At 38.1% G+C, this 13695-nt stretch overlaps 1 protein-coding gene and 1 pseudogene across 2 annotated transcripts in view; both read right to left on the bottom strand.

The window, feature by feature from the left end:
• LOC145450978 (HHIP-like protein 2) overlaps positions 1 to 13695 on the bottom strand; it is a 56736-nt pseudogene that overhangs the window by 31056 nt on the left and 11985 nt on the right. The gene's annotated exons all lie outside the window — the stretch shown is intronic.
• LOC145450704 (uncharacterized) lies at positions 9180 to 10641 on the bottom strand. Its single transcript, XM_080329205.1, has 4 exons — positions 10342 to 10641; positions 10118 to 10282; positions 9642 to 9809; positions 9180 to 9544 (listed from the first exon to the last, which is right to left on the bottom strand). Exons 1-4 carry the CDS (start codon positions 10453 to 10455, stop codon positions 9350 to 9352), a joined length of 642 nt encoding a protein of 213 aa, XP_080185331.1. The 5' UTR covers positions 10456 to 10641; the 3' UTR covers positions 9180 to 9349.

Here is a 13695-nt window from a genome sequence, read left to right as displayed (position 1 = left end):
CTTTGAATATCGAAGTTGCAGCCCCCTCCCTCCTAATTTACAATTATATTCATAATATTTCGAAGCTCATTTTTAATTTGGCAATTGGTATCACGCTGTTGGGCTTAGACCGAACTATATGAGAAGGAAGCAGCACACGTTACACTGATTTTCAACAACTATTCCTTATAACGTGTTCGTTTTGCGTGGAGATTATATTTTAATGCTTTTGTTCTGGCACATGTCCTTCAGTGCACCATGCAGTAATCAGAGGTGGTCAGTAACGAAGTACTTCTACTTTTTCGAAGTATTCAAGTAGTTTTCCTTTACTTCTGGTACTTACTCAAGTAGATCTGATTTTCGCTACTTCTACTTCTACTTCTTGATATTTCATGATCTACTTACTTACTTTTCGCTATTTTCAGTTTGTCAAGTAGAAGTAGTTCAATCTTCCAATCAGGAAGATAGCCTGAGGAATTTCGGAACTGTTTTCACGGAGTATTAACATTTAATTTTCATAAAAGTTTAAAAGTTTTGTAAAGCACAGAATTTTCGTCGCGCTTGGCGCGCAGTGGATACGGAGTTACCAGTTTGATTTCACGAAAGTATCGGTGAATATAATTTAGGTGGAAGGTTGGCGTGGTTCCGTTCTCACTACATTGTCGCCCTTCACTCATATGAAATAATTCATCACAGTATATATGGCTCATCATAACGTTTGAAACTGATGTTCGCAATCTAGAATTTTCTTGCCATATCGTAATCTAGCATATATATATATATTTCCATGGCGTGTCCTAATCTGGAAGAGTGGACTTTGACTTTTTTTAGTTTTAGAGCTATTTTAGCATACCACCTTTGAAACTTTCTGGACTAAAAGCATGAAATACATATTCTGCTTTTACAAGTAGTATTTATATTTCACTTTCAATTCCCAGTATCATATACTTTGAGTTATAAAATAATTAATATCAGTTCTTTTGTCCGAATAACATAAATGTTTAGGTATAAAAGCAAGTGCAGTAATGCCTTTAATTTCTTGAAATATAGCTACACAATATGGCATTTTTACGGTCCACCATATTTTTTATTAACGTTTACTAATCGCGCAAAGTGTTTACACCGTATCCTATACAACTTCTCCATATTGCTCTTCGACTAAACTACGGGCCTTATAGGGGGATGGCGCCATACCATGCTTTTTTCCAAAACCTGTTCGAGAAAACAGAGGATTAGTGTCGCATTTCCTTATCAATACTATCATTTTCATCAATATGAATCAAGCTCGTCACCTATCACATAGCTCAATTTGCACCTTTTTATAATCCATCCAATCAGGATCGTTTTCACAATTACTTATTTACTTGAGTACTTTTAAAGTCAGTAAATTGTACTTCTACTTCAAATAGTTTAAGGTTTCCCATGAAAGAAGTACTTGTACTTGAGTAGATTTTTTCGTAGCTACTTCTACTTCTACTTGAGTAGCTTTCTTGACTACTTTAATCACCTCTGGCAGTAATAGATAGTAATGTATTTGATGTATAGTTAGATCAGAGGTCTCAAAGACGCGGCCCACGGGCCGCATGCGGCCCGCCAGATCATTTTGGGCGGCCCGCGAAGACATTTTAGATGTTCAAGTATTTGACAATATATAAGTGACATATATATATCTTTTTACGTTTAAAAGTTAAAATTCCTTCTCAAATTGCTCCGAAAGCCTGAAACTATTCATCAAACTTCACCATCACATCAATTGCAAACGCTTCCATGCACTAAAAGATTCACTTTTTCGCCACATTTCCAATTCATAATAATAAAACCGGACCCATAGATGATCTGTGACTGCAATTTGTAAGTTGTGACTTGTGCCTCTCTCTCTCTCTCTCTTTCTCTCTCTCTCTCTCTCTGGACGCGAACTTTCGTAGAACATGGCCATGCGTAGAATTACTCAGACTCGATGACAAATGAGAATGACTCAAGTGGACTCGGAACGCCGTACCTTGGTTACAATTATATGGACGCAACAAACTATTCACGTGTCATGGGGAATAGTAATAGATCAAGAGGAAGTAGCTTGATACTCCGCTATCCAAGCAAGTTGTTATGGCAACAATTGGCAATCTGTTATTTACATCTTGGGTCCCTATATCCATGTTATTATAAGGCCACTTGGTGGCGGGGTTACCATACTTTGTAAATCTGAAAAGAGGACACTTTTTCAGGGTTTCAGACTTGCAAAACCGGAGGAAAATCCTGAAAAAATAGTAAATTTTTCGCACTTCGTATGGTCGCTTAACTAAAAAAAAGAAGGTTGTCTTTCTCGTTCGGCGCCCAGAATACAGTTTTCCCCTTCACCTTCTCAGGTGGTTTGCTAAGCTCCCGAAATACCCACCTGCGCGTTACTTCGGTGCTGGTTTAAGGCATCTCAGTCGATTTTGGCGGTAAATTTCACCTACATTCTCAAAAAAGAGGACAAAAAGACGTCCTCCGAGGACGCTTTCAAAAAAAGTAAAAAAAGAGGACGTATAGCAGGGGTGGGCAAACTACGGCCCGCGGGCCGCATGCGGCCCGCAAGACTGTTCTATGCGGCCCGCGAGAGTCTAAAGAAATTAATTAAAAGTACTGATAAAATGCGTACTAAGAATCGAATTAATGCAGGGACTTGATTAAGCTATTTCTTAGTTTATTTCACCGTGATAATTCTAAGGCAGTGGTTCTCAAACTGGGGGCGCGCCCCCTTGGGAGCGTGAAAGCATCTGAAGGGGGTGCGAAGCTGAGCTCAACAGAAATTTTTTTCGCGCTTTGCGCGACTAACATCCATTTCATAGTTCTTGCTCGGTATTAAGTCCGAATTTCATATTTAAAAATCTCTCATTCATAGTCGTAGCCTTCCATGCCATCAAACTGTCCGTTATAGGTTTGCTAGCATCCTGGTTGCGTTTTGTGATATGAAGAAGGGGAGGAGGGGCGTGTCTTAAAAAGTTTGAGAACCACTGTTCTAAGGTGAATACTTCCTATGTTTTTTATGTTTAATATCTGGCGCGACAACCCGATCTCAAGGCCAACGCAGTTTGAAAGGTTTCAACTGCTAAGCATCACAGAAATACAATATGAGATTGACATAATTCGGATCACGAGAGTGATTTCAGATTGGCCACTCCTGTTATAATTATTTCAGTGATGTGCTTATAGAAAAAAACGATTCGCGCGTGTCCTAGGTAGATTCGTTGCGATGCGTAAAATTAGGATATTTCTATGTTATCTACACATACTAGAACCGTGTTTGAAGCTAACATGGTTATGATACTGTCAGCATTGTGTGCTTGGAACTGAACCAAAAGTGAATTTAGTAAACAGATCGCTGCTCACAGATATAAATTTCTATGATTTTCAAGAATTGGGACAACCGACTTTCATCTATAGTTTTGACAAATTGGTTATTGAGGTCGACCAGTCTATAAAATCTCACCACTGTTTCTGACGCGTGTACGATATAATTGAAGAAATGTTTGGTTTGTTTTAAATAAGCATATATATGATCTCCATGTCCTCACTACATAATCAAATACCAATATTGCGTTTTGGTTTATAGTCCCAATTTTATACAGTGCGGCCCGCGAACGGATTCAGATGTTGAATGCGGCCCGCGAGCTCAAAAGTTTGCCCACCCCTGACGGATAGTAACCCTAACTTAAAGGTACTGAATACCGCAGTGGTTCGCTCCAACGATGTAACGATGTTCGGCTTTCCGACATTTTTATTACTATGACACATTCAATCATATATATTTATAATGTGGTTCATATGCCCCAATGTTCCACGGTATTTGACCAAAGACAATCATGAGATAAATAGCCCAGTTATCAGGGGTATACCCCAATCCTGGATTGGGCTACACTGCTCAACCCTAAATGATGTGATATCAGATCAATATCTTATTATCAATCTGTTAAATTCAAAATATTCATATTAGCTGCAAAATTATAACGCGATAGCTTTTATGATGACATCATGCATTTGTCCATCCGCATGGTGTCTGTATCTTATAATCAATTTATATCAAGTACAGCGGCAATCCTATTCAAATATTTATAAATGTGATTATCTTTTTCATGCCAGGTCCAAATTGCTATAAAAGTAAATCTCAGTTTTGCGATGTGTGTTGAATGTCAGTCTGTTATAGGTCAGCTGCTTGCGAATAGGACAGTTTCATCCCGTCAAAGAAGGCCTATTCGGAAAGACATATCCCTGCGGCCCGCGGCGTCGTCCAAAACTGGAAAAATGGCCCGCGAGCACATTTGAGTTTGAGACCTCTGAGTTAGATGAATATTGTCGTGGATTTTTTGTCTTTATGACTCAGCAATAATTGAGGTTAGACCCCGACAAGAATTGAAGACTAGCGTAAGTGCTACGCGGGTTAGTAAAGTATGAGAACCACCGCTCTCAAGCTTTGAAAGTATGCGACGTCTTGATCAAATCTACATTTTGAAACTACTTCTTGGCACATGTTTGCCGGTCAGGGGCCTAGAGATACTTGACTGAATGTGAAAAATATTACTTACATTTCATGTTTGAAATAGTGTCGTCGCTGACTGTAATATTAGTAGTAGGGTTTGAATCGATCGGTACGCACCAATCCCAGAAGGCCACGTCGCCTTAATTGCCACGCCTACATTGCCACATCATCCACCCATTGCCGCACCTATAGCACGCCCATTGCCACATCTGTAGGACGCCCCTTGCCACATCATCAGCCACGCGCATTGCCACATCATCCGCCTATATAACGCCATTGCTACATCATCATGATTATGCGTACTGAACTGTTTTTGAGAATATAAATTCTCGCGTAATACACTAAACGTTGAACTAGATTTCATAACGTCATCACAGAGGAATCAGTCAACTATCTTGCTCTAGGTTCTAGGTTCGATCCCTGTAGTCACCGCATTTCATACGATTCAGCGCTTTTAGTATCTTCTAACACTTTACTCAGTCTCATTGAAATAGCATTGTACAGTGTACGATTTTATTTCGAAAAAAGAGCATATCAATGATATCGTTGATCGTTATTGCGTCGATTCGCGTGCTGAAATCCTCCAGATCGGTTGATGTTTCGAGATACACCGCTTTGCTGCCATCCGACGCTGCGATCCGGGTTCTTGCGTTCGATCTGACCGTTTTGTTTGATGTAGCGATCACTGGCTTGTAGTATGTACGATACGAGCGGAAGGTCGGGATTAGGAACAACTACGCATCATTTTTACAGGCAGTCTCAGACACTTTGCTGCATCTGAGCTTCATAAATTCCTATTCAGATTATACATACATGCGAAAACTATGATGTCTATGCAAGGCTATATTCTCCGGATAATATTATTAATATCAAAATTCTACACATCATCACTAATTACTTAATATAAAATGCGATTTTGAGCGCTGCGACTTGATAATATGAATCCCTACGCTTCTGATGCATGATTTTTTTGTGATAAGGACCTAGGTAACATTCAGAGTCTGCAACGATTGTTTGGACATACATTATAGCAATACCCCACTAACCTATAGGCGGTTATATTACTCTATTGGTCAGAGATAACTCATCCGTCCATATTTTTAAACTCGATTTTATGTATACAAGTTACGGTCTCTGCAGCCTCCCCATTTTACGACTTATTCTCATTAGACGCAGGCAAGCAATTCATGATTTTATGTGAATTTCATCGATAGTGTTCGAGTTCTATGTGACATAAGTACAATTCCAACATCGGTATTTGCAATAAAGCCGAAAAATTAGAGTCGCACCTTTTCGCAATTTATGCACTTATTCGCGCAGACTTGGCCGCATTTGCTGTATCTGAAGTAGAGTTTCAGCGTCGTTATTCGCTATAAGCCGAGAAATGCACCTTCGCGCAATTTATATAGCCAAACGCATTAACTTTACTGTATCTGAAGTAGAATTTCAGCGTCGTTATTTGTTATAAGCCGAGAAATGTACCTTCGCGCAATTTTTACAGGCGGTCTCACACACTTTGCTGCGTCTGAAGTAAAATTTCAGCGTCGTTGTTTGCTATAAGCCGGGAAATTAGAGTCGCTGCTTCGCACCATTTTACAGGCAGTCTCACACACTTTGCTGCATCTGAGATTCATACTAATACATGCATAATTTTTGCATGACGAGAATACGGGTAATACGGTCAATAAACGCCGGAGGCGAGTCATTTAAACCATGTTGCTAGATAATACCGCTTTCGGCTTCAACAAAGTTGCCCAGCAACAAAAAATAGAAGCCCTAATGATCATGCAGAGGAAAGTTCAATTATACATCGAATTTTTCGAATAGACTATCTACATTGTGTAGTTATGAAGTGAAATAGAACGGAGTTTACGCAAAAGTTGCTATTGATCATAGACCAAGCTTGCTTTCAGAGCCGGAAACTAAATGCATATGTAAATTTACCAAGGTTTTCCCCACACGCATGAAATGTAGGCCTACTCAAGTGTTTATGAGGTGGCGAATAGTTCGAAGGCTGTTGTCATGCAAGGACGTCACATAGAATTGTGGAGTTTTCTATAAACTATAATCCAGTGATCTATTTTCAATCACTATATTTTTCATTAATCTAAACTAAGTACTCTTAGTAGGCAAACCCTAGGAAAGTATCCTCTGATAAAAGCAGGAGTAATTTGTTATCCGTGAAATAAATAGATGCTGCGCAATATGAGCGGTGCTGCGATGACTGACAAATACTTTGAATTAATGTATAGAAGTAGCGATTTCGAACTACGTAAAAAGTTAGTCCAGCTCACGCATTTTCCAGCTCTGCGATAATTTTGATCACTATGTTTTGATAATGACTTGCTTCCGAGAAAGAATTAACATTCATTATACGTTAGATGATACTTTTCCTTGATATTCTATCATGTATATTTAGGACTAATGCGACATCACTATGTGTACGACAGGTCTGATTTGAACACCCTAATTTTGCGTATCACACCACAAACTGCGCAAGCCTTCAAAGTTGATAAGTAAACTAGTATTTGCACTCCATCAGAATACTAAAGTAGCTTTTAGCGTATATGTACCTAATACTAAAGTGTTTATGATTTCAGATTGCTTCAACTTCATGACATTTTCAGTATTAACAGAAATATAGACCTAGAATACTAACTTTTATTCGTAAATAGCTACTTCTACCTTAATTTAATGGATTTATCTGAGATCATTGCTTTACTTACTCTCTCCAAAATGTGCATTATACAAGTACGTCACCATCGAAACCCTCTGGCTATAACTATCTGGCAGTATAATTGCAGCAAATACTCGGGTACTAATTTTAAAGTAGCTTAGGTATCTAAATGAGCTCTGAGTCGCTGTTATCTCGCATCTGACCATGGTGTTAACACCGGTATTACCTTCGCTCACTGATGAAAAAGATGAAAGTTATTAAAGAAAGCAGATTAGTATGAAAACTCGTTAAATAGAAGTAAAAGTAGCCTAGAAACATAACTACTTACTGAAAAATCGTTGCGTAGAAGTGGGGTTAGTCTACGAACATAACCACTTACTTACTTTGAAATCTCAACTTGTACTTGTATTCGTACATTACCTTTACACGGCGTTTTTTAATGGATACTAATTTTATTAAAAATAAACAAAAAGGGCGAAAAATTACATTTTATCCCGGAACGCAGCAAGAAAAATCGTATAAATTTTGTAAAGTAGATAGAAGACTACACTATTCCGATGCACTAAAGACTATTACACTCTGGATTTTGTTCGGAATTTACGCAAAACCGGTATTGCTCTGCGATAATTTTGATCACTATGTTTGGATAATGACTTGCTTCCGAGAAAGAAATAACATTCATTATACGTTAGATGATACTTTCCTTGATATTCTATCATGTATATTTAGGACTAATGCGACATCACTATGTGTACGACAGGTCTGATTTAAACACACTAATTTTGCGTATCACACCACAAACTGCGCAATCCTTCAAAGTTGATAAGTAAACTCATAATGCAACAACTTTAAAACTGACGCGGCTCCACATCGACTTTTTGTGTGCATCTGTTTTGCGGGAGCGTATAGCACGTACCTATACATACTCAACTTTAATAACGGAATTACCATGCTTAATATTGAATCCCAACTCTAAACTTGATACGTAGATGTAGGACATTATGGCAATGCACCATGCTAAATTTCATCACACATCTAATGAAGGAACACCTTTAGAACTAACGCAGTCGAATACCGACTTTTACGCATATCTGTTTTGCGCGAACATAGCATATACCTATACATAGTCAATTTCAATAGCAGAATTACCGTGTTAAACATTGAATTCCCACCTTGAAAGTTGGTACGCGGTTATAGGACATTATAAAAATGCACCGTACCAAATCCCATCACACATTTCATGATGGAACAACTTTAAAACTAACGCGACTCTACATCGACTTTTTGCGTACATCTGTTTTGCGGGAGCGTATAGCACGTACCCATACATAGCCAACTTTAATAACGGAATTACCATGCTTAACATTGAATACCAACTCTAAACTTGATACGTAGTTGTAGAGCCTTATGGCAATGCACCGTGCTAAATTTCATCACACATCTAATGATGGAACACCTTTGAAACTATCGCAGTCGAATACCGACTTTTACGCATATCTGATTTTCGTGAACATAGCATATACCCATACATAGTCAATTTCAATAACAGAATTAGCATGCTAAACATTAAATTCTCACCTTGAACGTTAGTACACAGTTGTAGGACATAATAACAATGCACCATACCAAATTTCGTCAGACATTTCATGATGTAACACCTTTAAAACCAACGCAGTTCTATACAGACTTTTGGCTAAATCTCTTTTTCCGTAGCGTAGCACGTACCTATACATAGTCAACTTTAATAACAGAATTACTATGTTAATATTCGACTCCCCACCTTGAGTTAGGGTTACCCAGAATACATTGCAGGTCAAATTTGATTCGATTACGAGCATTATAGCGACAGAGATTTACGATAGTGTAAAATGAGCTACCTTATGACATCAAATTTCGTCTTCTCTCCAAGTGGAAATATCATGTTCTATAATATTGTCCATACCGAACAAATATAAATTTGCCTGTGCTGTTGCTTTGCAAGAATACTTCGCTCACATAGTAACCAATTTCTGGTGGATTCCGAATCGATATAGACAGAAATGCGGAAAGTTACATTGGCATGTCTTAACTTCTACCAATATGTAGGCCTACCTACCTATAATCTTATCAGGCCGTAGCGCTCACGCAAAGCATTATCAAGTAAAGGAAAATCTCCTAATTCTCATCTAGATACATATTTATTCGGAAAATATCCCCTTACAGGGTGAGAACAGTTGTTTTCTCAAGGTCTTCATATCTTCCCCACTCAAGCGCGGTAAGACTAGTTTGACTTTGCGGCATTCAGGATTATATCTCACGAAGCTCTGAATGGAATTCACGTATTTCTCATCGATTCTCGTTCTATCGCTATCACTGAGGTCGATTGCCTTTAGCTGTTAATTGAATAATAGGAGATTTATATCAATTTAAAAATGCAGAAACGAACTACATCGCTATATCGGGATCTATGATTGAGCAGAAAGATCTTACCGTATCGCATCGTTTTCCCATCTCTTCGCTCAGATTCCTGATTTGCATGGAAAGCATCTTGCAATTACACAGATTAAATTCTTCCACACGGGAATTGCACAGGACTTTAGTTACTGTTTTGTAGCAGGATGAAATGCCGGGATTTCTACTTAAATCCAGCGAATGCAGCTAAAACATGGTGTGATGTTCAGATAGTTTACGAGACTACAAACGGCTCGAAGGCCGTAATAGATTAGTCATAATATTATTTACCGACGGTTGAGCAATTTTTTTTGCGATTTCTACTCCTAATAGCAAAAACTTATTCAACACCGAAGAAGATAATGAAGCTCGTGATCAGAAACACTTTATTGATGATGAAAATTCTATCGAACAATGAAATGTCATGCTTCAATATGACTAAAACTCACATAAGCATTACACTGTGATTGAATATTTCAGTTAGAAAACAAAACAGACCTAGTTCAAATGATCACCTCATAAATTCCGAGACCATTATTTAACGAGATTAGTGAGTCTTCATCCAATTCGCAAGCTGAAAGTCGAACTGTTTTCGTGCAATGCTTTCTTACGAAGCATCCAATTTCTTTCAAGCCCGCCGGTTCCATATCGGCATTGTAACTCAGATCAAGGCTTTCAACCTATAAATCCACCAATTTATATCAAAATGATCCACAAAACTATAGAAACGAGCGAGTACCCCGATATCAGCAAAACTTTCAAAAGCGCGAATTTCCTCGGGTGTAAGGTCACATCCTTTCATGATAAGAGTAACCGTCTTGTCTTTACAAAGTAAGGCAGGCAGCGCGATCATACACTCTTCATCCAGCTGATTGTAACTAATGTCAAGATATTGGAGCTAAAAAATATCGGAAACTGTAAATTTACGATCAGCAATGATCAGCCATAAAAAATTCAAACTTATAACAGAAAAAAATGTTGTTTAGTCACTCACGTCATATTATAGGCTAAATATGCTAAGATTAAACTAGAATTTCCCTCATTCATCTCTACACAGCCGCTCATACAGAATGTGATCGTTAACAACTGTACCCAGCAATAATCGCGCAGACCTTAATGTTTTTGAGCTGCATAGCAATGAAATCTGTTGACTGCAAGCGCGAGTTCACAACTGACAAATATGTTAGATCGCTCGAAATAATAGTCCCGAGTTGCGTAAAGTTAATGTTCTCCCTGTAGCTGAGATCGAGGTTTTTCAATTTCACCTACGGAAATGAGGTATTAGGAAATATCACTTCGAGAGGCTCTATACTAGATTAGCGCCTAGCTTTTTCCATCACCAATACCTGATGGTGCTGGATAAGTTTACTCAAAATAATCAGAAAATCTTCGGATCCACCACTTTCTTGCAGATTGAGCTCTGTCGAAGCACAGTGCTTCATCAGCTCGCAGATTAATGGGATGAGTTTTTCAATGTCGTTGTGTGCTGTAACGCTGAGTTTTCTTATTTCGACCTGAACGAGCGCAAAACTTAACGCATAAAACGCTAAATGATCTATGAACAGCCTAACACTGATCAACTCTGACTATAGTCTATCTAGTAAGGCTATCGAGACTAATGCCTATACCAGTAGCAAATGAGCATTATTCGCTGCGATACCACCAATTCGCGCCTTAACACATTAGTAATACAGAACAATGCGATAACGATAAAGCTGTATCTCAATATTTTACGGATAAGATATACTGAAATAGAACGTGAATTCATAATGATCAATGACTACGAGCGGAATGTGCGAAGGCGTATACCCCAGATTCAAATCCGCGAATTTTATCCAATAGAGTCTTGAGGAGGTTTTCATTGAGATGACATTGACGAAATTCTAACTCATACACGTGAGATTGGCGAATAAGAGAATTCGCGATATTATTTATGTCCAATTCAGTCATAGTTTGGTGATAGAGCCCATAAGGAATTTTCACTTCATCATGATCCGTAAGTACTAATTCATGGTACATCCTCTTTTCAGCTTGATGATGTAGATTATCCTAAAATTATTTACTTTTATAACTCTATATTCGATGATGTAAAAGTAGTATCATAAACGCTATCGGATGATATTCAACGTCGAGCAATTCTTCTCGAATATAAGTACAAGTAGCGATTTAAAGGTGCGTAAGTAAATGTTTGTAGACTATCTCCACCTCTAGCGTTCAGAGACGATGAGTAGAGAAGTACTGAGTACTCAAGTAGGTTTTCCCTACATACAGAAAATACTGGAATGTTGGTGATATAGGATCGTTTCTACTTCAAGACTGTTTCAGTATTAAACAAAAAATAGACCCCTGAATACTAACTTTTTACTTATGCAATAGCGATTACAAAGTATTACTTACCCTCTACTCAAGAGGTTTTTCAGGTGGAACTACCTACTTTTAGGACTGTGTATGTCAAAGTAGTTTGAGCTTACGTTTATATCACCTTGACAAGTGACATTATCACACATGAAAATGATATTATCGCGTAATACCAGAAGTTAACACACGTTAATGTGTTTCGGAATTCACTAGAAATTGGTTACTAAGAGAAGTATATCCTTGTGTACACAATAGCGGAGAGAATATTTAAAATGTAGTAAGCAGGCCGATGGGTATTCATTGAGTTGTATAAGCATAAAAAACATTCCCGCGCGCTCCTAAACCCAACCCTGCCTAACCCTACCACCTAATCTTAAGACGCGCGCGGGAATGTTTTTTATGCTTATACAACTCAATGAATACCCATCGGCCTGCTTACTACATTTTAAATATTCTCTCCGCTATTGTGTACACAAGGATATACTTCTCTTAGTAACCAATTTCTAGTGAATTCCGAAACACATTAACGTGTGTTAACTTCTGGTATTACGCGATAATATCATTTTCATGTGTGATAATGTCACTTGTCAAGGTGATATAAACGTAAGCTCAAACTACTTTGACATACACAGTCCTAAAAGTAGGTAGTTCCACCTGAAAAACCTCTTGAGTAGAGGGTAAGTAATACTTTGTAATCGCTATTGCATAAGTAAAAAGTTAGTATTCAGGGGTCTATTTTTTGTTTAATACTGAAACAGTCTTGAAGTAGAAACGATCCTATATCACCAACATTCCAGTATTTTCTGTATGTAGGGAAAACCTACTTGAGTACTCAGTACTTCTCTACTCATCGTCTCTGAACGCTAGAGGTGGAGATAGTCTACAAACATTTACTTACGCACCTTTAAATCGCTACTTGTACTTATATTCGAGAAGAATTGCTCGACGTTGAATATCATCCGATAGCGTTTATGATACTACTTTTACATCATCGAATATAGAGTTATAAAAGTAAATAATTTTAGGATAATCTACATCATCAAGCTGAAAAGAGGATGTACCATGAATTAGTACTTACGGATCATGATGAAGTGAAAATTCCTTATGGGCTCTATCACCAAACTATGACTGAATTGGACATAAATAATATCGCGAATTCTCTTATTCGCCAATCTCACGTGTATGAGTTAGAATTTCGTCAATGTCATCTCAATGAAAACCTCCTCAAGATTCTATTGGATAAAATTCGCGGATTTGAATCTGGGGTATACGCCTTCGCACATTCCGCTCGTAGTCATTGATCATTATGAATTCACGTTCTATTTCAGTATATCTTATCCGTAAAATATTGAGATACAGCTTTATCGTTATCGCATTGTTCTGTATTACTAATGTGTTAAGGCGCGAATTGGTGGTATCGCAGCGAATAATGCTCATTTGCTACTGGTATAGGCATTAGTCTCGATAGCCTTACTAGATAGACTATAGTCAGAGTTGATCAGTGTTAGGCTGTTCATAGATCATTTAGCGTTTTATGCGTTAAGTTTTGCGCTCGTTCAGGTCGAAATAAGAAAACTCAGCGTTACAGCACACAACGACATTGAAAAACTCATCCCATTAATCTGCGAGCTGATGAAGCACTGTGCTTCGACAGAGCTCAATCTGCAAGAAAGTGGTGGATCCGAAGATTTTCTGATTATTTTGAGTAAACTTATCCAGCACCATCAGGTATTGG

Source organism: Botryllus schlosseri, chromosome 11 (assembly GCF_051294905.1).
Source record: "Botryllus schlosseri isolate E-star chromosome 11, Bs_hap1, whole genome shotgun sequence".
Lineage (NCBI taxonomy): Eukaryota > Metazoa > Chordata > Ascidiacea > Stolidobranchia > Styelidae > Botryllus > Botryllus schlosseri.
This window is presented reverse-complemented; position numbering and strand designations above follow the sequence as displayed.